The sequence below is a fragment of the Podarcis liolepis genome (genome assembly GCF_965112155.1).
Source record: "Podarcis liolepis genome assembly, chromosome: 7".
Lineage (NCBI taxonomy): Eukaryota > Metazoa > Chordata > Lepidosauria > Squamata > Lacertidae > Podarcis > Podarcis liolepis.
This window is the reverse complement of record NC_139561.1, coordinates 44,907,661-44,933,771: the sequence shown is the minus strand read 5'-3', so window position 1 is coordinate 44,933,771 and position 26,111 is coordinate 44,907,661. Positions and strand designations below refer to the sequence as shown.

The 26,111-nt window shown below is 49.3% G+C and overlaps 1 protein-coding gene across 3 annotated transcripts in view; it reads right to left on the bottom strand.

Moving 5' to 3' along the window:
• TANGO6 (transport and golgi organization 6 homolog) overlaps positions 1-26,111 on the bottom strand; it is a 46,963-nt gene that overhangs the window by 7,698 nt on the left and 13,154 nt on the right. For 2 of the 3 annotated variants that reach the window (XM_083513582.1, XM_083513583.1), the window contains 6 exons: positions 23,007-23,133; positions 21,088-21,282; positions 19,234-19,371; positions 16,333-16,845; positions 15,276-15,333; positions 7,159-7,311 (listed from right to left, as the gene is read on the bottom strand). In XM_083513582.1, coding sequence (XP_083369708.1) covers positions 7,159-7,311; positions 15,276-15,333; positions 16,333-16,845; positions 19,234-19,371; positions 21,088-21,282; positions 23,007-23,133 — 1,184 coding nt within the window. Of the gene's footprint in view, positions 1-7,158; positions 7,312-15,275; positions 15,334-16,330; positions 16,846-19,233; positions 19,372-21,087; positions 21,283-23,006; positions 23,134-26,111 lie in introns of those variants that run through there. The other variant, XM_083513584.1, reaches the window with a different exon arrangement.

The window sequence follows — 26,111 nt, the reverse complement described above, 5'->3', positions numbered from 1 at the left end:
AAAGAAAGGTTCCGATTATTTAAGTCACTCACCTTTTGCAGAACAGAGCTCTGTGCTATGGAGAAGAAATAGACAAAGAGATTGAGAATGTATTAAACCTGTCACCCATGAAAGCAAGAGCTTTGGCTGGTTGGGGGTCAGCACTGTTGATATCTCTTGGGGAAAAGTGGCCTGTTCCATGGAGGACACAACGAGATGGGCAGAGATAAGGAGCCAAGGACAAATGGAGATTCCAGGCTTTTGGTGCGTTGCCACCTCCTTTCCATCAGCAATGCTTTTCCGACTCACGTGTAAACCACCAGACAGTGCAGGTGGTTGGAAGAGGATAGCTCTGCTGGAGGTGGCAGCGTCACACAGCCTGGACAATAAAGCTGTGGTGGTTTAAATTGAAAACTTATCTATCACATGGCAATGAGCTGCAGCTCCAGTCTAGAAGTCACCTTGGCCAGCGGTGCTCTGCTATCGACCAGTCAAGATCACACGCTTTGGCGAGTGTTCACAGCTGACCAGGCGCCTGGCCCATCTGCACAACCCCCCCTTCTTATGCAACCATCCACTGGCCCGTGGCTCAGAGCGGCAGCTGTCAGCATGTGTGCCCATGGGCATCTACACTGTGACGCCAATTTCCTGGACTCACCTCTGACCTCTGATCTGTGGGCAGCCCAGCCTCTTGTGGCTTTTGTGCAGAAGGATCCCCAGCCAGTTCTAGCTAATGACCTAGGGATTTTTGTTGCACCTTCTGAGCAGGTTCCCAGGATGGCTGGTCAGGCAGCCACCTGTTAGGAAAGGTGATGCTTCTTATTGCCCCAAATTCCTCTTCTCTGCCCAGAAGAGGAATCCTGAAGTCAATTCTTGCTGACTTAGGAGCAGATTTTTCTCTTACTGAGAGAGAGAGAGAAAGAGTAAGAGTGTCTGGGACTTTGCAGTGCTGCTCACCCTGACCCAACAAGCAGCACTCCTAGCAGATACATGAACAGCTGCTGGTGCAAAAAGCTCATTCTTTTCAGGGAAGGAGTGATGTGAACTTCGACCTGGAAGGATGTTTTCAATTCTGCTCTCACTACAGCTTGCCCTTACTTCCCCATCTATAAAATGGGAGGAAGGACATTTCCAAAGTGACTCTGGTCACAGGGGCTGAAAGGCTCCGGTCCAGCCCTCTTAATCTTTGCAGTCAGTTCTGGACCACAATGCTGCAAAAGTCCCTGGGATTTTGTAGTGAGTAGGGCTGTGGGTGTGGAAGTAGCCATATTCCTGTGCCTCAAAATGGTTGCTGTTAAGATGCCCAAACTCAGAACCAAGAAGAACAAACCCATGTAAAAAGGATCTAGGGGTCTTGGTAGACCACAGGCTTAATGTAAGTCAACAATGTGAAAAAGGTATCACAGTTTAAGAAGGACACTGGCAAGCCTGAATGTGTGCAAAGGAGAACAACCAAGATGATAAAAGGACTGGAAGCCAAGCCTTATGAGGAACACTTGAGGGAGCTGGGTATGTTTAGCCTAGAAAAGAGAAGCCGTTTTTAAATATCTGAAGGGCTGTCACATGGAGGATGCATCAAACTAGTTTTGTGCTGCTCCAGAGGATGGGACCTGAACCAATGGATTCAAATTACATGAAAGGACAGCAAGAGCTATTCAGCAGTAGAATGAATTACCTCAGAAGGAGGTGGACTTTCCTTCACTGGAGGTTTTAAAACAAGTTGGGTGGTCATCTGTCAGGCAGCTGTGATTCCTGCATTGCAGGTAGTTGAACTAGAGGACCCTTGGGGTGGATCCCTTCCAATTCTACAATTCTATGATTCTAGACACATGCAACAGAATAGAATGTGGCTGTCATGTCAGTCCCAAGGGGGTCGGGCAGAAGGTAACATCATACCTTTTACTAACAACACCAATTTAATGCCAGTCTAAGAGTACGCCAGCTTTCTTTCAAGATTCACAAAATTATTCATCAGAGAATGGAGAGGAAGCAAATATACACAACTGGGATTTCTGTTTGCCCATTCACAGCAGACCAAGTGCATTAGAAACAGCAAAGCGTGTGAAAACTAGAGTGAGCAATCCGATTGCGCTCCTTAACCCATGACACAGAACAGCAAAGGGCAACAAGTCTAAAAGGAAGAGCCAGAAGACTTTTGCTCTGTGGCAACTGCTCCCCCACCCGCTGCCGCTGTGACTAAGTAGAACCAGTGGGGTGTGCAAACTTGCTGCTGCAGAAATATTGGGTGGGTGGGGGGAGCACAATGAGGCAGGACTGAATGTGGGTTTATTCAAGCACTCAGACAAGAACAAGAGTTACATGACAGGCCATAAGCACTTCTGCACTGGATACACCCTGGCGCTTCCTGCCACACTGTCGGGCAGGCACAGGATGAAAGGGTAATCCCTTAATTTTCATTAGCCGCCTCTCTGGTTCCCACTGAATTCCAAAGCATCCACTGATCTTTGTCTCACCTGCATGTCAATGGGACAAAAGGCACACACATATGCATCTGCCCTGAAGGGGCTTCAGCCATGGGGGAGGAGTGGGGGAGGGATGCCAGCTGAGGGTACCTCTGCTGCTGCACAGTTACAATCTTTGCTCTGTTTTCTCAACTCTTAAGCTAAGAACCAACCTCAAATTCTGTATCTTGAACAACTTGTGCACAGTAAGCAGAATCTTGTAGATATCTTTATTCCACAAAAATCCATTTTGGCTCTGTGACCAGCACAAGCCCAGCTTTGGTCTCAGGTACCAGCTGCCTTTGCACACACATTTTCAAGCTGTAAAGTCTATAGTGGTAGTACTTGGGGTGAGATGGGGAGCTGTCTACTCTGCTGAAGGAAATCAGCTTGCATCCCTTGTAACTGTTAACCCCCCCTTGGTGGGATGCAAGGCCTGCAGTGCACCAACCCACCCAGGGTGTCAGAAGCATCTCCCTCTCAGGCGCCCCTAGACAGCTGAGGAGGAGGAGGTCTAATTATTATGACTCTTGCCTACGAAAGCAGCACTTTGCCTGGATCAGGAGCTGAATGAACAAAGCAGGTTCCCTCCCAGCCCCCTCCCCCATACAGTGAATGATCCCTGAATAAGAAGAGGAAGTGTCTCAGCTGACATCCTGGGGGAAGCTTTAATGTGTTTAAACTCAATTGATAATGCAAATCCTTCAGCAATGCCTGGAAGGGGGAGAGGAGAAGCACCTCTTTCCTCCCCACCCCAAGAGAAGAAAAATGAGACTACACAGGCACATATAAGCCACAGTTCTAGCTGCCTCCCCCCTCCCAACTCCTGAAGTTACACACAACAGGGGTCAGGTTGCACAGATTCCCTTTCCTTCCTTAACCGTTCCAGCCAGCTGACAGATCTCAACTTGTCTTCAGCTTTCTGCTGCCTGGAGAAGAAAATCTGCTTTCTAATGAGGGCTGACATGAAAGCAGCAGAACTGTTGCAAACCAGCCACTCCCTCCTGGGATGCAGGCGGTCTGCTTGTGCAGGAGTTGTCCCTTTGCAAAAGGCTTCCTAGAGCTTAGGGCATTTGCTGCAGTCAAGACCTGCAGGGCAGGGTTCGCCTAGGCACCCCACCTCCCATCCTCCGGTCCTCCTCCTTCCCAGAGCATCACTGGAGTCCTTCTCCTCAGCAACAGATGCATCTGTGCCATGATAGAGCAGATGGGTCAAAATTAGGCCCCTTTTGCTTCCCGCAGTAAGTCATAGTTTTGTAGTGGTGCAACTCTCGCTATTACACTGCCACAAAGGCGGAATAACCAACATTACTTTGGAAAGGTTTTCCTCCACACCAGAGATACCAATATCCAGAGGTGCAGGAGAGTTTTTGCCATAGCCAGCACTCCCTGCAGCCGTTTGGAGCAGAGACAACCCCAAAGCAAAGCAAATCCCAGAAAAGATTAGCAGCAGGGGGTGGGGAAGGAAATCCAGTGATTTTTAAGAATAGAGAGCACAGTCTTAAATAGTGCTGTAGTGTTGAAAAATGTGAAGACGTACAAAACACTTTGGTTTAATTTGGTCTATAAATAGACAGACTAGTTGGTGCATGCCAAATAGGGGGCTGTGCTGACAGCGGTGCAAGAACCAGGGTGGGTAGGAGTGGCACAGGCCGGGAGTGAAGTATGACACCTCAGCAGCCTCAAGAGACCCTCATTCAGATCAGCAGCCCCACACCCATAATGTATGACCAAGCAGTGGGAGAAGCCACAACACACACAGCCTCATAGCTGCAGTCCCCAAGGGTGCTGGGGTGTGGGTGGGTGGGTGGGTTTGTGTGTCAAAGCCCAGGGCTGTTGTCGGGGGTCAGGGGGCTGGGCTTGAGCTCCAAGTCTTTTGCCCTGGGGTGGTTTAAGTCAATCACTGAGCACCTAAGTGGCCAAAGTGCTTCCATTCATTAAAAAAACCCAAAAAACTTCTAGAAGATTAACAATAAAAAGCAATGGGAAAAGGGCAGAAAGATAAGAAAATTGTGACTGGAAAAGTCTTCCTGATGTTTAGCTGACTAGGAAGGACAGGGACCACCCCCCTTCTCCCAAAAAGCACTCTTGCTGGGGGCAGGGAAAGCAGGAGCGAGCAGCACCTTGAAAAGAAAAAGAAAGAAAAGAGATACAAACAGGAGGGTAAAGCCCTGACACACAGGGGAGCAATTATGCTATTATCTTTAAAGAAAGGGCCCTTTGCCAGCAGCAACTCATCAGTGAGCCAAGAGAATTTTCCAGCAGATGAGGTGTCTGAGTGCACCTTCTTTCTACCTGCAAGAAGAAAAAGCAGCTGCACAGACCAGGCACAGCGGGGTGGGTGGGTGGAGTAAAGGGTGCGCCAATCACTGCCAAAAGGGCAACATAGCACCAAAAGGGCCATATGCTCTACCTTCACAATTGGAGGTAGTATATGTTTCTGGGGGACCTAACCAGAAGCCCAGAAGTGTCTTCAGACAGCGCTGGCTCCCAGCCTCTAGAGTGAGATGAGCGCACAACCCTAGAGTCTGTCAAGACTGGCCCGTACCGGCAGGGGTACCTTTACCTTTACCTAACCAGAAGCCCAGTAGTGAAGGTGGTTGTGTTGCCATGGAGAAGCTCCCCTCCTCATCCCTAAAGGGCAGCAAAACCAGAGAGAGGAAGGGGGCAAACAGGTGGGTAGATTCATTCAGGGGATTTGAAGGCAGTTTTGCAAGAATCCAGTGCTACGTATGCCTGTGGGACAGGGTTGCTTGTTTGCCAGGCATCTACAAACCTGCTCATAAAATCACAGACCTGCTGAGGAAAACAAACTCTGGCATTGCTTTTGCACATGTGTGAACTTCAAGGAGTTACTTCAAAGAGCCATTGGGCTGTATCCAACTAAGTTATCCTTGGACTAGATAAGATTAATGGGCCTAACTTAGCCATGCTCATTCCTTTCAAGGGGTCTGCTCCAAGGAATGCTGGGCACAATTCATTGTGCTGAATGCCAACAGTTATGTTGGAACAAGGCCTATAACCAGGTGGTTAATTGCCAAATTTCACAGCCTGGAGCCTTGTCTCTTCAGAGGCCCCATTCTTTGCCCAGAAATGCTAAAGTCTCTTAGAATATGATTTATGCTTGGAGTGAGCAACCAGTCACTCAGAAGAAGCACACAATATTCCGATTTGGTCTGAGTGAAAGGGCAGTCAAGGTAGATGCAACTTAGCCCACAAACAGGAGTTTTCAATCCGGGGGTGCATGTTGTACTTTGGAAGCTTATCAGAAGATCAGTATTAATGGCAGAGAGGCTTCCTCACCACCACAACCTCCCCTTTCTTGCAATGCATGATCAGATGGAAGTGTCAGGAGTGTTCTAGGTCACCTGTTCAGTACATAATAGTCAACAGCATGGCCCTGGTGCCTGAGTGTGCACATGTCCCAGGATCCTTTACATCATGCAGGGCTTCTCAAGCAGACAAGCTGATGTCAAATAGGCCAGTTCCCTCAACGCAAAAAGCGTGAAAACCAGAAGAGGTCCTCACACACTGAACATCTGTTTGAGAAAATATTTATTTAGCTGCCACAGAAGCCAAACCAAGGAGGAAAGCCTGTAATCCCCCCTCTCTTTTATCAAACTAAAAGATTTAAAAGCCAGTCTTTTAGCCATTTTCTGCTTCAGACAAACAGGTGGGATGCACAGATGGAGAAACATCTGGGCCAGATGGTAATTTAATGAGTTAGGCTCAACATATATAAAGCACAATAAGGCTAAATTGGCCAAGCAGGATTTGCAGCACAGAGTGCAGGGAGCAATCTGTTCGCTGGCAACAGCAGTGGACAAAAGACTCGAGATGGCTGTGGTGGCACCATCAAGACTGGCTCGTGCACCCTGCTAAGCTGGCACCTGTGCCCCTAGACCCCAGTTGTGTAGAGGAGCTTGGATGCCACCAAGAAGCAATCACTTTAACAAACAAAAACCTTTAAAGAAAGGCCTAAGTTCCAGAGAACTCAGCCACTGTCATGCCCAGACAAGTCACAGGGCTCCAGTCTTAGGGAAACGGCAGGCAATGCAGCCAAGTTTTATAATGGTGCCTTGTAACATGCAGGAAACCGGTGGGCAATTCCTGAACTTCCATTTATGGGGAAATGAAGCAAGGAGAAAATTAATAGTGCTGTTAAATAGCATGCACAGATTCTAATACAACTTGAGGCCTAGCTAAAGGAGGTGACTCATTCCCTTAGACATGCCTAATTTTCCTTTGTAAGGGCAGGGCATGCTGTGTTACTCCAATCTGTGCCAGAGGACATGACTCCAAAACCAGGGGAGGTTGACCTGGGTGGGTCCAAACAGTAACTTCCCCTGCTGTCAGTTTGGTGCTTAGGCACCTGAAGGCAAAGATGCTACTGTGGAAGGAGGAGCAGGGATCTCCTCTAGCACGGCTCTGTCCAGGTGGGGTGTTCTGCCCACACACTGAACAGCAAAGCTAGAGGCATCTGTAGATTGTGAAGGCTGGGTACCAAGCTGCCAAGGAACATCAATGCTGTTTGGCACTCTGCACTTAGTACAACCAGTTGTGGGTTTTATACCAGTAAATGAGCATTACTCAACTTCCTGGACAAGTGTGATTATAAAGCCAGCATAGGCCTCCTCAGGGGGCCACATGTTCTGGTGCTCCACACGCTGCTGGAGCAGCTCTGGCACAAAATTCCCAGTGGGAGCTGCAAACTCACCTAGTGCCCGTGTGATGCGCATCAGGGCCTCTCCCACTTTCATCCTGGTCTCAACCGTCTGTGCTTCCTGTGTGCCTGGATGAGCGCTCCGATATTGGGCCAGCAGGTAGGGCAGGACTCGCTCTGGGAATGCATCTGACAGCAGCACAACACCTGAAGATCAGGAGAAAGAGAAGCACCAGGGAGTGACATAGAAGGCAGGCATTGGCAACTGTGTGGACCGATGTCCAAGATGCTAGTGGGGATACTTTGAGCTGATGGCTTTTTGAGCCCTTTCCCAGCTCTCCAATTCTAAATCCAGAGGGGATAGCAGAGGAAGAACGCCCTCAAAAGAAAGGAGGAGAGATTGAAAATCAGATTCACACAGAGCACTTGGAAGGATTGAGCAATGTGCCTAATAAAGGTAGAATAGTTTTAAGTGATCTTTTATTGCCCACCTGGCTAATTATTCAGATTTTATTTTTTGCCCTTGTCCAAAGGGTGTTTATAATAGCCTTATTGCCACATTGCCTTATCCTGGGAGTAGGGACTCCCTAGATGTTGTTGATCTCCCATCAGTCCCAGCCAGCATGATTAGCAGGGATGGGAGCTATAGTCCAGAAACAACTGAAAAACCCTCAATTCTTCAGCCCTGTTGGCAGTGTGGGAGCTTTGCCAGCTTAATACAGCTCTCTTGCAAGGCAAAACAAACCAGAACACGCCTCAAAAAGGAATTCCCAACACGTGGGAAAGAATTGCCTCTGAAGCAGAATAGACCTACAGGAAACTAGAAACCCCTGGCTTGGCAAAGCACCACACGCCTTTGCTAACCTGGTGCCTTCCCTGGCTGAAGCTGATGAGAGTTGTAATCCAAAATATATGTAGGGCACCAGGTTGTCATAGGCAGCAACAAAAGGTGCCAACTTAACCAGCTTCAACTCTGTCCTGATGGTGGCTGTGCCAAAAAGACCACATTCCCAAAGGTGTAGCTGCATTCATGTGCAGCAACAAGGTGGCAAAGCTCTAGATGTCCTCAGAGATGAGCCAGCAAAGACTGGCTTCATCAGATGTCATCCACAAATCACAATGGCAGAAAGGTGCTACTTACAAAGGTTCATGTCATGTGAGTCACTGCCCCTGGAAGAGGAAAGGGCAGCTCCAGCGAATCAAGCCCAACTCTCGCTCACTGAAGAGAACTAGAATCAAGGTCTCCCTTCTGAGTGTGCTCCTAGAAGTTTTGTGTGTCCTACAGCCTTGCTCCAAGAAGTCATGGCAGCATTCTACAGTCAAGCCAGAGTAAACAGTGGGGAGGAAGCACACTTCACGTAATTGCAAGTTCCACCACAGAACCATCAGAGCTGTGAAAACAGCCCAGGTCCTACTGGGCCATGCCCAACACCTTTAATTCAATAGCTACTTGATTTGGCCTTGAAGGCCCAGGTTACGACCTCAACCCTTTGAGATTATGCGGATGCAGCTGTCTTCCACATCCCTTTGATCTCAAATTCCAGATCAGACATGCCTCTGGGCACAGGAAGAAAAAATGGAGGAGGAGGGAGGAAAATGCCCTGGGGATTAGAAGCAGCAGGTTGTTGGGAAAATAGGTATTATGGGATTGTTACATCTGCTAAGGGCATTGTCAGCTGGTGGCAGAGTGGGATGACTAGGCTCCATTTGGGAACTCAAGCACCTGTTGCTGTGCTTGACAGAGATCCAAGGCTTCCTATCCCCATGCTTGGTGGCCTGCCTCTAAGCCTAACCTACCTCATAGGGTGGTTGTGTGGATTAACTGAAGAGAACCATGTACACCACATAGAGCTCCTTGGTGAAAATGTGGGTTATAAATGCAATAAATAAATAAATAAATAAATAAATAAATAAATGAGAGTTCACAGCCTGAAGAATTGAATATGATATAATAACTGTTCCTAACATTTACCTGGACTAATTTGGAAAGGAAAAATTATGTTTCCCCTTAGTCCAGGCCTCCTGGACCAAGCCAAAGTTTAGCCCTTAAAGCTTCTCTCTGAAAGTGCAAAAGGAAAGGCCATAGATGGGAGCTTGTTGCAGAAAAGGCTGGCATAGGAGGCAACACTTCACAACACACATGGGGTTATTTCCACCTTAAGAGCTGAGGCTGGCACACGCCACAGCTTGCCCAAGGCCTCCCCGGGAACAGGGCTCCAACCGCCAAGTTGCCCAAGCCCAAGGCCCAAACTGACAATAAAAAGCTGTGTGGGAAAACCCACACGAAAAAAATGGAACAGGGAGCTCTAGGGCAGAGGGGAGCAGAATTCCTCTTTAAAGAGTTGGCTTGAAGAAGATGAGAAACCTCCTCCTCCTCCAGGAACAGAACCATGGAGAGGAAAAAGGCTCCAATGAGGCCATCTGAGGTAGCCCCTAAACTGGCTCAGCTGGAGCTGCCTATGGCTGTAGGGCACAGGTGGCCAACTTCCAGCTCTGAGGCCTGATCTGCCCACCCTCAAGCTTCAAGCAATTTTTTCAGTCCCCAGCCAAAACCCCACCAACTTTGGCAGTGGGGTCAAAAGTGTGAGGAAGTGAAGCAGACACAGTGCTGGAACAGGCAATACTCTGTGCTCAGGAACAGATGCAAATTGCCCCCTCCTTGGTCACCACAACATTAACAGAGGGGGCAATAAGCCCCCTTCTGGTCCGATTGTCCCCTTATATATGCTGTGAGTCTTGCCAGATTTATGTATTCACAAAATTTAATTTGCCAATCTTTCACTGATGGAGTTTTTCTCCCTTTCCAGTTTTTTGCTATAAGCATCATGGCAGCTGTTGTTGCATAAAGGAATACTTTCCTTTGATTTTCGGGAATATCATTCGTAATTAAACCTAAAAGGAATGCCTCCGGTTTTTTACTGAAAGATATTTTAAACATCTTTTTGAGTTCTTCATAGATTTCATTCCAGAATTGTTTAATAGGTCGGCATTCCACCACATGTGAAACATTGTTCCTATTTCTTTTTTATATCTCCAACAGGTATTCAATTTTAATTTGTAAATTTTAGCCAATTTTACCGGGGTTAAGTACCATTGGTACACCATTTTCATAAAATTTTCTCTTATTGTATAACATGCCGTGAATTTAATATCTTTCCATAATTTCTCCCATTGTTCCAGCCGAATTACATATCCTATATCACATGCCCATTTAATCATAACTTCTTTTACAGTGGTGCCTCGCAAGACGAAATTAATTCGTTCCGCAAGTTTTTTCTTCTTGCAAGTTTTTCGTCTTGCGAAGCACGGTTTCCCATAGGAATGCATTGAAAATCAATTAATGCGTTCCTAGGGAAACCGCCTTCAGACCAGGTCCGGGGACAGTCTGTCCCCCGACCTCTTCTGAAGGCTGGGGGGGGGACAAGGGCTTCTGAAGGCTGGGGGGGCTGGGGGGGGAACAAGGGCTTCGCTGCCGACCCCCAGCATTTTAAAATCTCCCCGGGACACGGGGAGATTTTAAAATGCTGGGGGTCGGCAGCGAACGCTTCGCTGATCCCGGGATGGCAGGCAGATCTGCACCACCATCCAGAGCGGGGCGGGACTTAGCCCCGCTCGGGATGGCAGTCCCGGGACGGCAGACAGCTCTGCGCCGGCATCCAGAGCGGGGCGGGACTTAGCGCCCCGCTCGGGATGGCGGCACACATCTGCCTGCAGTGCCGGGACGGCAGACAGCTCTGCGCTGGCATCCAGAGCGGGGCGGGACTTAGCGCCCCGCTCGGGATGGTGGCACAGATCTGCCTGCAGTCCCGGGACGGCAGACAGCTCTGCGCTGGCATCCAGAGCGGGGCGGGACTTAGCGCCCCGCTTGGGATGGCAGCGCAGATGTGCCTGCAGTCCCGGGACGGCAGACAGCTCTGCGCCGGCATCCAGAGCGGGGCGGGACTTAGCGCCCCGCTCGGGATGGCGGCACACATCTGCCTGCAGTCCCGGGACGGCAGACAGCTCTGCGCTGGCATCCAGAGCAGGGCGGGACTTAGCGCCCCGCTCGGGATGGCGGCACAGATCTGCCTGCAGTCCCGGGATGGCAGACAGCTCTGCGCCGGCATCCAGAGCGGGGCGGGACTTAGTGCCCCGCTTGGGATGGCGGCGCAGATGTGCCTGCAGTCCCGGGACTGCAGACAGCTCTGCGCTGGCATCCAGAGCGGGGCGGGACTTAGCGCCCCGCTCGGGATGGCGGCACAGATCTGCCTGCAGTCCCAGGACGGCAGACAGCTCTGCGCTGGCATCCAGAGCGGGGCGGGACTTAGCGCCCCGCTTGGGATGGCGGCGCAGATGTGCCTGCAGTCCCGGGACGGCAGACAGCTCTGCGCAGGCAGCTTTGCGCGGCCATCTGGAGCGGGGCGGGCTTCGCCCCCGGCTCCCAATGGCCGCGCAGAGCTGCGCTGATCCTGGGACGGCAGACAGCTCTGCGTCGCCATCCCGAGCGGGGCGGGACTTACCGCCCCACTCGGGATGCCGGCGCAGATCTGCCTGCTGTCCCGGCACGGCAGACAGCTCTGCGCCGCCATCCCGAGCGGGGCGGGACTTCTCTGCTGTCCCGGGGAGATTTTAAAATGCTGGGGGTCGGCAGCGAACTCAGAGAGTGTGGCCAAGGGTGAATGTGGCCCTTGTGCCAAAAAAGGTTATGCTGGAAGTGCAATGATCCTGCCCCCTTTCTCAGTTGTTTAGGTTTGCTTCCTTCTGCAGCAGGTAAGGTGCAGTGGCGGGGAGGGGGTGTGTGCTTTCTCTGTGATACCATCCGCCAGGGAGTCTTGAGAATCACAGAGGACTCTGTCCCCCACTCTGGGTGCAGTAAACAGTGCTCTGGACACTTTAAAGCTCTAGGGGTTCAAAGCAGCGTAAAGCAAAATTCCGCTTCCAAGTTTATTTTTTAACTGTGGGTCCATCGCAAAATATCCAATACTGAATACATGCGAACCACACATTGTCAACAGCAGGTTCAAGGGCCACATCCAAGGTACAATTACAATTTCTTCCTGTGGCTCAGACTGGCTGAAACCTGCCAATATCCTGGTTCTGTGCTTCCCCCCGCCTTTGCTTTTGAGAACAATCATGTTACTCATTTCCGGCTTGTAAAGCAATGGACTAGTAAATCTGCAATGAGACAGCAATACTTTTATGTTGGGGGGGTGTGGGAGGGAAGACTGTGGGGCCTGGAGCATCTTTGGGGATGCCAAGCAGTGAGTCAGTGGCAGAGGCTACCTGGCCAAGACTGAAGTCTCTCCTGTCCTGCTTATTTTCAGCTGCTTGTCTAGCTGGAAATGGTAGGGAGATGTGTGTTCTGGAATGGGGTGCATGTGTGTTGGCAGCCAGATGGCTCTCTGGGGGAAAGGGCAGCAGGTAAGATGTGAAAGCTGCCCCACATCTTAGCCTCTCCCCTACATCATCCCAGCCCTTTTGGGGCAATGCCGACATGACTCTCAAAGCTGAGCTTAGCACTTTGCTTCTGACTCAGCCCCCCTGGCAAAGTGGGAGGGTTCATCAAAGCCATCACAAAGTTGCTAAACGTGCAAGGATCAATGCTTTCCATGTCACTAGTGGGAGTGGCAAGATGTCTTTCGCCTGCAGGGCACACATGAGCCCTTCACACGCTCAAGCCAACACAAGTACAGGAAGGAAAAGGCAGGCCGAGGAGGTTTCCCCTTCAGCTCTTTGGGTGTTGCAGCCAGAATCGCAGGTCCTCTTTATTCCCTCTCTCCCAGCTTCTTCTACCTGACAGGAGTCTGAGCCAGGGGCTTCCTGCTGGGACTTCCCAGGTGCCCTATACAAACTGCACAGAAAAGGTGCAGCATGAACTTTGAAAGGGTTGAAGACTTCCTCCTCCTGAAGCAACTGGGAGATTTTTTTATCCATCCATCACCTTATTTATGGGTCTTCCTGCCCAACCCCACAGTACTTTAAATAAGTGTTTGTTACTCATCCTGAGCCCTTAGGATGTTACTGGGCTAAAAATCTGAATTATTATGAATTGCACTGCACAATGAGGAAAGGGAGCTGGCTCGCACCCAAATGCCTCCTTACACTTTGAGGGTGCCAAGGAATCCCGAGAAGAAACAGTGAAAAAAATCCATCGGCCCAGAAAGCTGGTGGTGGATACTATTACTGTCCCACTTTCCTCGCCTCTGTCTCTATGAAAAAGAGGTGGGAGGCCTCTTTCAGCCTCCATTTAGCTCAAAATATATGCTACTCTGCAGTGAAGCTTCCAGGACAGTTTTCAAAAACAAGATAAAAAACCCACAACACATAAATACATGGGAAGAAGAATACCATACCGCTGTTATGCTAGACTGCAAGAGGAGTTGGCTCTTGGATCAGGTTAAAGGCCTATATAGTCAGGTATCCTGTTCTCATAGCAGCCAACTAGATGCTTTTGATGAAATCCGCAAGCGAGCAAGTCTGACTGCAACAACTCTCGCTGCTTGTGATTCCCCGCAACTGGTATTCAGAGGCAGACTGCCTTCAACACTGGAGGTTAAAACACAGCCATCAGGATTACACGGCTACACCAGGACTGGAGGTATGGTGCAAGTGTGCTCCTTCCCTGCACTGCCCCTAGCTCAGTCCAGCAGAATGGCCAAATTGGGGTGATGTTCTGAGAAAGTTCTCTCTCTGTTGCCATCTGCCTTAACAGGGCAACTGGTGAAGAGCCACTGAAGTTTGACTGTACCAAGGCAAAAAGGTGGACTCCTTTTGCTCCAAGAAACCACAGCATCTCAGACCTCCCTGTGCGGCAATCTTGAGTTCAGCCTAGAATGTTCCTCTTTCCTTCTGCACTATCTGTACACAGCAGCTGATTAATTATGGACCCGGAGACATACATAGCATTCATCCAGCGCCCTGCTACCACTGCCAACACACAAGTATGGGGGCTACCTTGGAACGACTCCTCCAGGACACACTGTACAAAGGGATGAAGTAACAGGGAACACAATTCTGTTGAACACAGGATGCCACAGTGCTCGTTTCCTAAGAAGACAGCCAGGGACACTGGCTGCCAGCTCAATATTTGCATAGCATATCTGCCTGGCTTATACCAGATCACCTTGCTATTCTTCAGAAGGAAGCCAGTGAGAGATTGCTTTGTTCAAGGAATTAGTGGTGGCTTCTCCCAAAAGGAGGAGAACAGAGATGCTGCCAATGGACAGGAGAGGAAGTGAGAGTTGCTTGGAAGGACGATGTCCAAGCAAATTGCACAGACCAGTATAACTGGCAATGAGACCAGGCCAATTCCAGTTTTCAGATGACCAAGAAGAATTCAGGGAAGAGCTGTGGCTCTGTGGTAGGGCACTTGCTTTGCATCTGCAAGGTTCCAGGTTCAATCCCCACATTCCCAGGTGGGGCTGGAAAGGAACAACTCCCTGCCTGAACCCCTGGAGGGCTGCTGCCAGTCACTGTAGAGGCAATCCTTGGCTAGGTGACCCAATGGACTGACTCAGCATAAGACTATGTACCTGCTGTCAGCTGATGCTCTACTGTGCTCACGTGCCCAGCATCTTCATGCTTAGTACCTTTCCAGAGAAACACTTAACTGTCTCCCAGCCACTTCTGGAGAACAAATGCCTCCTTCACCTGGGATAAGGAAAACAGCATTTGCTCAGCAGAGCCACTGAGCCGTGAAGCAGCATTTGAATTACTAGAGAGTCTGGGGTGTGAGGATACGCACTTTTCTTTTATGTCAGCAACTTTAGCTGATTTTTAAAAACTTAAGCCAGTGGACGGGGCTAAAACTGAAGGAAATCAGGTTGTGGGGCTTCTTGATTTTATTAATGGCTGCCCCTCACTCCTCTTCTTCCAGTAAATTGAGTAGTGTTGTGAAACTCCACATCTCAACACACAAAAATCAAAAGTGGAAGCTGGTCAGAAGCAACCTCTCAAACACCTCCCATTCCTAGGAGTGAGGGTGGGAAATCTTAGTGCCCCTAAACTAGAGGGGCTTTTGGCTTGATCCAGCCAGGCGATCTGCCATTTTTTTTAATTCATGTCCAAGCAGCACAACTTTCCACAGACAAGGAGCTTGGTGTTGGCCGCTACATAATTAGTCTGGCTAGACAGCAAAAAGCTTCTATTTTCATTCTCAGCAGAACACAAACAGCCAGATTCTGCCTGCTTACCTTGGATAGCAGAAAGATAAACAAAGGAATCCTCATGCTCCAAATTTTCCAAAAAAACCTGGAAGAATAAAGTCCAAGAATCACCCAACTTGCATTCAAGTAGGATAGTTTTCACAGCCTCAGTGCTGATGCCTTCCCAACAGAAGACAGTATCTCCTACATCCCTCATGTCACACACAAACCAAAAAATCCAGAGCTTTTGCTAACTGAAAACAGTCAGTGGTATAGCATCTGCTTTGCAGAAGGTGTCCCCAGGTTGAATCCCCAGTGGCATCTCCAAGTATTGCTGGGAGAGACTCCCAGCCTAAAACTGTGAGATGGACCAAGGGTCTGCCTATGTCAGCTTAACTGGCAGTTGACATCTAGGCAGGGAAGAAGGAATCCTGGAGGTTTTTGGAACCCAACATGGATTTGACTGTTTTGACAGAGGGAAGGGTCAGATACCCATGGTTAGAACTGGCTTCCTCAACCAGAGTGGTGTCTCAGCCAGCATGTGGATGATGCCCAGCCATACCAGCCTGTGTTAACTCAAACTAGAAGTACCCCTGACATGATGTACCAAAGGAAGAAAAGAGAGGGTCACACCCCACCAAAAAGGAGAATGGTCTCCCTTACTTTTCAGGGCATTGAAGATTACTATCTGTTGTAGGGCAAATGCTAGTGACTTAAAAATTTAACTTCCACATTACCCTCCCCCTGCGAAAAAAGGCATGCAGGTATCTACAAGTGGTTACAATAGCTTTTGCCAACCCAGTGCCCTCTAGATTTGGACCACAACTCCCATCAGACCCAGCCAGAACAGCTGAGCTTGCTAGGGCTGATGGGAACTGTAGTCCAAAACATCTGGCACGCAGCAGATTGGCAAAGGTCAGGTTTACTTAAACCACCAGCAATAGCCTTGCCTATGCCAGGGTTTCAAAGTGAGTTCTTCCATGCAGAAACACCCTTAGTTAGACAGGCCATCACTAAATGGAGTATGAAAGCAATGAAGGCGCGCACACACTGCAGCCTCGTGGGTATTCTCAGAGGGTTGACACAGTGTACTCTGAGTGTCTACCTTCAGCAGCTTCTCTTGAATCTTCAGGGCTTCTGAGTCCCTCTGCTCTATCAAGCGGGAAAGACTACGCAAGGCAGCTGCTCGTGCTGGAATGTCTGGGTCATAAACTGATAAGAGAAGTTCTTGCAGGTCCTGAGATCCACAGCCTGGCTCTGCAACAGATTCCCCAGCCAGAGGCCCTTTTGGCGGGTTGGAAATGGGGTCTGTGCCCGAGCTGTTCTCCATGTGGTCCTGTGGCAGAGCCGCCTCGGGCTTGGAGGTCTCTCTAGGGGGCCTTTTGGTGAGGCCTTGTCTTACGAGAGCTCTTGGTTTGAGTGCCACTCCTGCATCACTCTTGCCCAGGGTACTTTGTGCAGCAGAGCTGACTGTCTCCGTGGAAAAAGCTCCATGGGTGCAGATGGTGATACGCAAGTCGGCAGCAAGCTCCTGGATGACAGGCTCTGGATGAACGTGGGAGAGATCCTCCAGCAGGGGCACCAGCCCCTTCAGGGAAGCAAAGTCGGCCGGTTTCAGCTGCAGAGAGATCATCAAGCATGTTAGTCCGGCCACAAAGACAGACAGAATCAGGGCTTCTCCTGAGAACTTTCCCCAGGGCTGAAGGGAGGCTGTGTCAGGGGAAGGAACTGTAGGAAGGAAGCCTTTGCTGTGGTTACCGTTATGGGCGTATATGAAGGATCTGGCAGGGGAGATAAGATCATGCCCCAAGCCTACAGGTGCAAAGAGCGGATGGGGTGGGAAAGGAGCCACTTTCAGGGACTCGTGCTAAGGGCCTTGGGGTACATCTCAGGTGGTGGATTGCAAAGTAGCTGAAGAGTGAGCCAGGACGGGCAGAATTCACAGTACATATGCTGGAAACAGTCCACTTGAAATCTGGACAACCCACTGCTGCACTCAGCATTGCTACCACACCAAGAACCATCTGCCCCTCCCCAACAACTTATTTTTAAGCAGCTTTTTAATGTGGCATTATTATAATAGTATGTAGATTTCTGCAATTTGCCTTGCGTGTTAACCAGAGTGGAGGAAAATTATGTAAATAAGATCATCTTCATCACTCAAGGGTTTTCTGGAAACCACATCCGACTTCAGCAAGAGGTGGTGCAAGTTTTGCTAGGGCCAGTGTAAAAACACAGGCTATGGGAGAGGAAAGAATAAATTTATGTCTAGGACCAGACCCACCAGGCAGCGACTTTTAAAACTTCCACTGTCATCTAGCAACAACCATTCCATCAGGCTATGACAGAGGGACCCAGGGCCTGGCTCCACTGGCTCAGCTAAGAAGACAAGCCATCTTTAGGCTCTTTCCATTGCAGCTGGTTGTAAGAACTCTGTAACTAAGTGCCTGAGTTTTGTTTTCCCTCCTCCTCCCTCACAATCCTTTTTCCTTTTCTGTAGTGCCTTTTACATTCACTGACATTTGTGTGCTGTTATGGAAGAGTGTTTTTTTCTAAAGCGTGGGATAAAAATGCTTCAAAATAAATGAACAAAATTGAGGTTCTACCCCTTGCTCAACTTGTTTTCAACTCTGGTCAGAAACCAAAGTACCGTCCATCTACCCCTAGCCAATCAAAGAACCAAATGGAGTTGAATAACGTCAGCTCAAAGCAGCCTGTTTTTTTGGTGGGGCTCCTGCCTACAGCCTCTTTGTAGGCCGACAGAAGCCAACTGCCACTTACAGCCTTTATTCCCAGCCTTTTAGCCAAAATGGTTCTCAGAGCAACCTAAAAATATAAGTTCTGAGATGGTCCTTGCCTTCTGGTTCACAATCGAAAAAGACATGGCACATGAGGAAAAATGAAGAGGAGGGAGGAGGGAAAAATAAGCTCAAGCACAAGTTATTACAGTGGTGCCTCGCAAGACGAAATTAATCCGTTCCGCGAGTCTCTTCGTCTAGCGGTTTTTTCGTCTTGCGAAGCAAGCCCATTGACGGATTAGCGGATTAGCGCTATTAGCGGTTTAGCGGCTATTAAAGGCTTAGCGGCTATTAAAGGATTAGTGGATTAGCGGCTAAAAGGCTATTAGCGGCTTAGTGGCTTAGAAAAAGGGGGGGGAGTGAAAAAAAATCGGAACACTTGCAAGACGTTTTCGTCTTGCAAAGCAAGCCCATAGGGAAAATCGTCTTGCGAAGCAGCTCAAAAACGGAAAACCCTTTCGTCTAGCGGGTTTTCCGTCTTGCGAGGCATTCGTCTTGTGGGGCACCACTGTACAATCCTTGAAGTGACAGCTGATGGCACTGGCAGTTCTTAGGTACCTTACCCTTGATAAAGAGCAAATCCTTCCCTGAAACACTCTCTCTCCTCTGTGATCACACGCAGGAATAAAGTTTGTGACAATGCCCAGGCCAAGAGGACAGGGCAGCTCCTGGAACATGGTTCTCCCTTCCCTCAAGACAGCTGACTTGTTGGCAGTTCAGATGCTCGCAGGAGAATTTGATGGCGTTGCTCAGTGACAGCTCTAGCCATCTCACCCTAACCAGAAGTGCTCTTCTCCTCCCACCCTGCCAAGGTCACATCCAGGAGCAGAACTTCCTGCATTCTGCCCCTTCCTCATGGAAAGAGAGTGCTTGCCCCAAAGGTACAAAGCACCTGACACAGGAGAAGTACTGCATCAGGCTCACTGTTCTCAGGTGGAGCCAGTTGTTTCTCAAACTGCCTTGAAAGGCTGGGTACTGGGTGGGAATCTGCTATGTGAGCTGTAATCTATTCCCACATTAGGCTCTAGCCAGCACTGCTGCCTCTCTTAATGAAGAAAGCTGCAGGATGGCCACATCATGTGCCCTAAGCGTGTCTGACTCCTCGCTGTGGCTACACATACCATGGTCTCTCTCTGTCACAGGGATGAGAGCAGGGGCACAAGAGCAAACCAGCCCTGATCCCCCCTGACTGTGTCCCACGGTCTCACCTGCACTGCCCCTCCTAGTATGGCAGCCACCAGTCCCATAGCCATACTCAGTGTCTGGGCTTCCACAGTACTACCCCCCGAGCTGCAAGTGAGACTTGCACAGGCCCGCTGCAGAGTTGTTGCCACGAATTCCACAACCTAGAGAGAGAGAAGCAAAGGGAGATTATCATGTCATTGGGCTGAAAGATTGCCAAGACCTCAAAGACACACTGTACATCTATCTCAACAAACTCTCCAGTGTGTAACCAGAAGCTTGTTTATACAATCAAAATTAAGGACTCTTATCCTGAAGTTATTACTCAGAGGATTCTGGGGCATTTCAGCTAGACTCCATCACTGACAACCTCAGGCCACTTCACAGGCCACTGGGTTTCTGCAAGGAACTGCAATGTCAACAGCTCCGATCCTTGCCAAGGACCAGAAATTCTCCTTCTGCTGATATCAGCCTGGATTTGCCCCTTGACTATGGAAACAGTACCAGTAGTTTGGGTCTATCTTAATAAAGGTATTGCCCATCTGTGGGTTTTGAAACCATGTGTAGTAACGACTTGGAACCCCAGAGAGTGGGTTTAAAGTGCAGCAATGTAGGACTCTCTAGACATGCAAGCAGCCATGTAGCAGAATGCAACTCACAAGGGCTTATTGTCAGGGATGGGGAACTTGTGACCCTCCAAATGTTGTTGGACTACAACCCCCCTCCCCCATCATCTGTGACCATTGGCCATGCTGGTTGGTGCTGCTGGATCAATAATCTAGGAAGCTGCTTTATGCCAAGTCAGACCAATGGTCCATTTAGCCCAGGACTGTCTACACTGACTGCCAGGGGTTCTCCAGGATTCTCATCCCTATCTGGAAACATTGGGGATCAAAACCAGGTTCTTCTTCCATTGAACTATGTCCCTTCCCAGCAGCTACCCAGATGCTTCTGAGAAGCCTTCAAGCAGGGTGCGAGGGCCATGGTTGTCCATCATTGTATGCACCTCTGAACATGAACCTAGGCAGCTCTCTGGCAGGGAAGTCAAGGTCCCCTTGAATTTCTCTACCCTAAATAAAACAAAACCCTCAGGGAGCCAAGAGATCTCCCCTTTCTTTCTTAGGGCGGCAGCATGGCAAATTACTGTTAGTATTGGTTCCCTTTGGGCATTGCACCCATCTCTTTTTCTGATCTCAGAACAGGCAATTTTAAACCCGGGGCCAAGCAAATTCTCCCTGCCAGGTGTGTCTGGTACCAGGTGTATCTGGAGGGCAAAGAGGGAGGTGGCGGTGGGGAGTTTAGTAACTAAATCCATTAACCAGCCGCCTCCTGGGAGGAAAAAACTCCTTTGGGTTTCCTTGATATGCTTGTCTTTTCAACAAACTGCCTAATTATCCAAGTAAAAGACAAAGGGAGGGAGGAAGATTAGGTTTTGTGCACTCAAGAAGTCTGTTTTTGTGGGAGACTATTGGATACTTTTGTTCTTTCTAGGTCTCAGAAGAAAACTTTGCACCCAAAGCAGATTCTCTCACTTGACAGTTTTGTTCTCCCCCACCCCACCTGCCACCACCAAATCTGACAGCCAGGCATTTTGAGCAACCTCCTCAGCTTTCTGAGGCTTGAAATTAACAAAGCCCTTCCCCCACCCCTTTCTGCTGGCCACCTAGCCTAGTGAAACTGGTGCGGCACCTAAGGAAGGAGGAGGGGAGTCTGCTTCCGCTGTGACCACCCAGGCTGCTCCCAAGAATCACTCAGTCTGGGGCCTCTAAAAAACCTTTGCTGGCCCTAAAGTCAAAACCAATGGGTGATGTGGCAAACTCCCGTCCCAATCGCAGACTTCTTGTCCTATTGCAGCTCGGGAGACCACGGCCTCAACGAACCTGTGAGATATCTGTGAACAGCGCATCCGAGATCCTCTCGCACATCATGCCAACCAACTGCAGCACCTGCAGCTGCTTCTCTTGCTGCTCAAGGCCAGGGCTGCAGCACTGTTCCAGGTCCAGAGAGCTGTTGCAGGAGGAGAGCGGGGCAGACTCCATTTTGGAAGCCCCCTGCTCAGCCATGTGTGTCAGCTCCTGTCAGAGGGAGGGGGGCAGAATGGAAGAAGAAAAAAATCCCAAGCATTTAATCAGAGGAATGCACATAGGAAAAGGCACATATATATTGCTTTGGCATGTCAGTGCACTTTGACCAGCACATTGCTTATTATTAAGTAAATATTGTTGAATAGTAAACACAGAGAACAAGTAGAGGAGGGCTGGATTGACACCCACCCACAAACAGGAAGCCCCCTCCCCCCCAGGGATTATTCGCAGCTGTGAAACCCACAATTACACTTCAAAGATTCTCCTGTTGTCAAAACAGCCCCAGAAGGAACAGCAGTTAACCCTTTCCCACATTGACACTGCTGGCATTTTTGCAGACATCGTCCTCTGTGCAGGAGGCAGACACAAAAAACCCTGCCATTAGCATCCATCTGTAACACTGCAATATTTGTACCAGCAAAACTTCACTGTCAGGAGTATGCACATACTTTAATTAGCTGCTTTCACTCAAAAGGGGCTCCAGCATCTTTCTTCCCAACTATATGCCCCACACAAAACACTAAAGCCATTCCTTGCTTTTTTGCATTTCAAAAGAACTGCACAATAAAGGAAGTTCACAACTTTCAACAAACAGGCCAAACCTCACATGCTTTGCATCTCCATCACTGACTCATCACTCACCAAAGACTGCCTCTCACAGAGCTAATGCCTGATTGTCTAGTTGCATCATTTTGCCTCTTGCATCCCTGAAAGTATCTTTGAAGGGTTGATGTTGCAGAGGGAGAACAATCACTCTGCATTAGTTGAATAGAGACTTGAGGAGGAGTTGAGGAACCCACTTTGTTAAAAGGGTTGTTTTCTTTTTTGCAAACTTCTTCTCCAATGTTGCCTGCCTAAGGGTGGGGGGTGTCCCTTAAAACCACAGATGGGCTGATGGTAGCTCAGTGGTGGAGCATCTCCTTTGCATGCAGAAGGTTCCAGGCTCAGTCCCTGGAATCTCCAGGTAGGACTGGGAGAAACTTCCTGCTTGAAACCCTGGAGAACTGCTGTCCATTAGTGTAGCCCACATGTTTTCAACCTTTTTGGGTCCACGGCTCCCTTGACCAACTACATTCTTTCTGTCGCACCCTGTGGGGCTCAGGAGCCCAGTTATGTCACCTCTTGCCTGCAGAACCGGCAGCCCCTCACCACTTTCCGAACACCCTCCTTTGTGGAGTGTTCCCTCAACCTCCTCTTTTCTCCCTTCTCCTTGGGAGTCCTCTGGGCTGCCACCCTTCGTCTCTGAGCAGTCCTCCGTGCCCCAAAGAGAGGTGCTTCCTCACATTACCCCACAGGGGCCTGGGAAGCACCCCCTGGCCAGCCCCAGAGGCATTATTCACCTGGGGAGCCTACAGGCAGGGTTGCTGCAGCAAACAGCTGTGCAAGCCTTTGGGAGCCAGAGATGTGAGAGGACATCAGAGGAGGGAGGGAAGGAAAGAGGTACAGAGGCCACTGTTGCCTGCAGTACCCTTGACCATCATTCAAGGCATCCCAGGGTGTAGCCACTACTGAGATAGATGGACCAGTAGTCTGAGTATAAGGAAGCTTCCCATGTCCCTATGTTCAAGCAGAGAAGGATCTTTCCCATCACCTGTGGTTACCTGATATATTTTTTAACCTGGAAGAAAGACTCCTGCACCTCCTGCAAATACATTATTAAACAGCCAGAAGCAACTGCCAAGATGAAGCAGCCCTGATGCCAGAAGGCCCCCTACCTTTAGGCAACAGAGGAAGAAGTCTCCGGCTAAGCCACTGCTCTGGCAGTGAGAGAGCAGCTCCACAAGCTGCTCCAGCTGCCATTGCTCAGAGGACACCTTCTGGTAGAGAGCCTCGTCTTCATCGCTGTGAAACAAGAGGCAAAAGTTTCACAAAGGGGAGACACAACTTTCCTGGCAGCAACTCTGAGCATCTTACATTCCTCTTCCATCCTTCTGCAAGTGACCTCAGGCCAACTCCTTAACAGAGGGAGGATCTTTTGAGCCACCAAGAGCAGGCAGCTGTGTTGCTAATCAACAATCTTACGAAGCACTTGAACAGCTCTACAGCAGCCTTCCCCACCCTGGTGTCCTCCTGATGTTTTGGACTACAACTTCCATCAGCCCCAGCCAGGACGGCCATGGCAGGAGTTGCAGTCCAACAACATGTGGAGGGCACCATATCCTGGGGTAATGTTTCACACTGCAAAGCAGTCTGCCTAGAAAGTTGATTTGAGAGGGTAGCCACCCAAAAGCATGCCTGCTCTCCCTCACTGTGTGCAGGAAGATCACAGGCCTGTTGACAGCAATGCTCTGCAGCAATGTTCTAACAGCATGCAATGTGAGCTACTTACTGGGAGAGGTTTTCCACTCCCCACACTCCCCGCTACTTTGGTTAACAGGATTAGGTTTTGTGCTTTGACTAGCACAAGAGGCCCAAGTTTCCTCAGATAAGTTTGTGGGGCTAAATATACGAACATTGGGTTTTGCTGCCAGGTGTTTTTTGTTTTTGATGGTATTGGCCACCCTGGGAGTTTTTAAAATGGAAGGATACCACTCATGTTTTGAAAAATAAAGCATGGCAGAATGGCTAAGAAAAACTTCACCAGCCTTGGCCTTCCAGATGTATTAGACTATAGCTCCCATCAGCCTCAGCTCAGCCAATATGGCCATATGATGTTGGGGCTGATGAGAGTTACAGTCCAAAACATCTGGAGGGCACCAGGTTAGGGAAGGCTAGGCTAAGAGATAAGGAAATTCCTCATCTGAATCTTGCCTCTGCCATACACCACTCTCTTTCTCTCTCTGTCTCAGTCCCACATCTGCAACAGGGGATAATCACACTAGCCTGCTTTACCCGGCTGCTGTTAGGATCACAATGAGGTGATTTAGGTGAAGTATTTTACACACATGAATGGCAAACTCGTGGAAAGCAAGAGTGGAGGCTCAACTCTGCAAGTCAACTCACACTGCAAGCCCAACATTCAAGAGAAGGCAGAGGCAACTCTTTGGCAACACACTAAATCAGCAGAGGCTTGCAGCACTTTAAAAGGCTAGCAAATAAGGCACAAGTGTTCATGGACTGGAGATGTATGAATAGCTATCTTCAGTTGGCAGGTAGGGGTGTCAAGAGTGGGGAGGACAAATGTGAACTGGACACCAAATGGCTAAGAAATATAAAAAGTCCAGTCTGTGACAATTATGTGCAAAGTGAAGTTACCATTCATTACACCAGTAATTGGTGAAAACACCACCACCATAACATTATGAAGTTAATTAGCACCTTCAGCGAGACAGGAAACCACCAGGTAACACAGGAATGGTTGCAAAAAGACAAAACAAAAATAATCCCAGGTTATAAAACACAGTGCCCATACATGGGCTTGTGAGTGGGAAAATCTGACATTGAAATTGGTTGAACAAGAAGGGGAAAGGGGGGAGCTTGCACTGCACACTTGGGAGGCCAGAGTGCACCTTCGCCCTCTGATTCTCAAGGGTTTGATTCAGGTGCTGTGGGAGCCAGAGTGGGCCCCTTCAGCTCAGTCACATATGCTGGGGTGAGGTAAGGGAGCAACTTTGACATTCTGTTCTCAGCACAGAGCAGCAATAGAGATCTGGCAGTAAATGTCTCCCCCCACCTACCTGAGTAGCACTGCTGCACTGAGAGTAGCAGCATGGCATAGGCTAACAAACTAGACTCCAAAAACAGAGTTCCCCTTCTCTCCTGTTAGGGTTGCCATATGTCCTCTTTTCCATGGGTAGTGTCATCATAGCGATCTATAGTTAAAAGTAGAAGTTGGCAAATGTGTCCTCTTTTTTGCTCTTCAAAATATGGCAACCGTACCTGTAGCCTGCCATTAGCATACTGGGAGTGTTTACCATCTGTGCATGCAACAGTCATTGGGGGTTCTTGGGTTTGAATTTGAGCTTCCGCTTCTGTTCATTTGCTTACTCCTCAGAGCCAGCCCTCCCCGCAGCCCCTGTAGCTGACCGCTTTGTGGTTTTCAGTTTCAGTTACATGAACCTCTGGCAAGGAGAACTTTGGAAGTCCAAGATAAGGCCCACAAGAGCTCCAGATTCCCTTCTCTTTCCACTTTGATGAGTCTTCCATTTCCTTCCAGCACATCACTCCCCAGTGCTTGGGGCTTCACACTGTTTCATCCCTTCATCATTATATCAGCACTCATTCACACAGAAATGAGATCATCAGAAGAGCTTAGCTACTGAATCAGGCCAAAGGGGGCCATCTGGTCCAGTACCTGGTTCTTACAGGGCCAACCAAATGCCTCAGTGGGAAGCCCAAAAGCAGGACCTGAGCACAACAGCACTTGTGCCACTTGTGATTCCCAGCAACTGGTAATTCAGAAACAGACTGTCTTTAAAAGCAGAGGGAGAACGTAGCCACTGTTAGCCCTATCCCTTTGCGACCCTTCTGCAAATTGGCATGCGCATACTGTACACACAACTGCTCTTAAGGACATGTAAGTGAAGCAACACCTCCATACGTCCTGTTACTTGCTCAAAGGGCCAGACAGAAGCACTCACTCCACTTCACAGTCTGCAACCACTTATACATGAATGCAGGTGACACGAGTCTGCCCAGCCTCAAGAAAAGCTGTGGCCCTCTTCCCCCAGCATGCCACCTGTGCCAACGAGCAGGAGGCTTCACAGACACCTTATCTGAAAGATTCACATTTCCAGAAAGGTATTTTGTGGTGGTGGAGCTTGCTGTGTCCACTTCCAGAGAAGACACAGGACAGGCAACCCTGGAAATCAGACAGCCACAAGGCTCCATCTCCTCTGCTTTGAGAAGTCCACCCCAGAACAAGCTCAGCCACAACATCA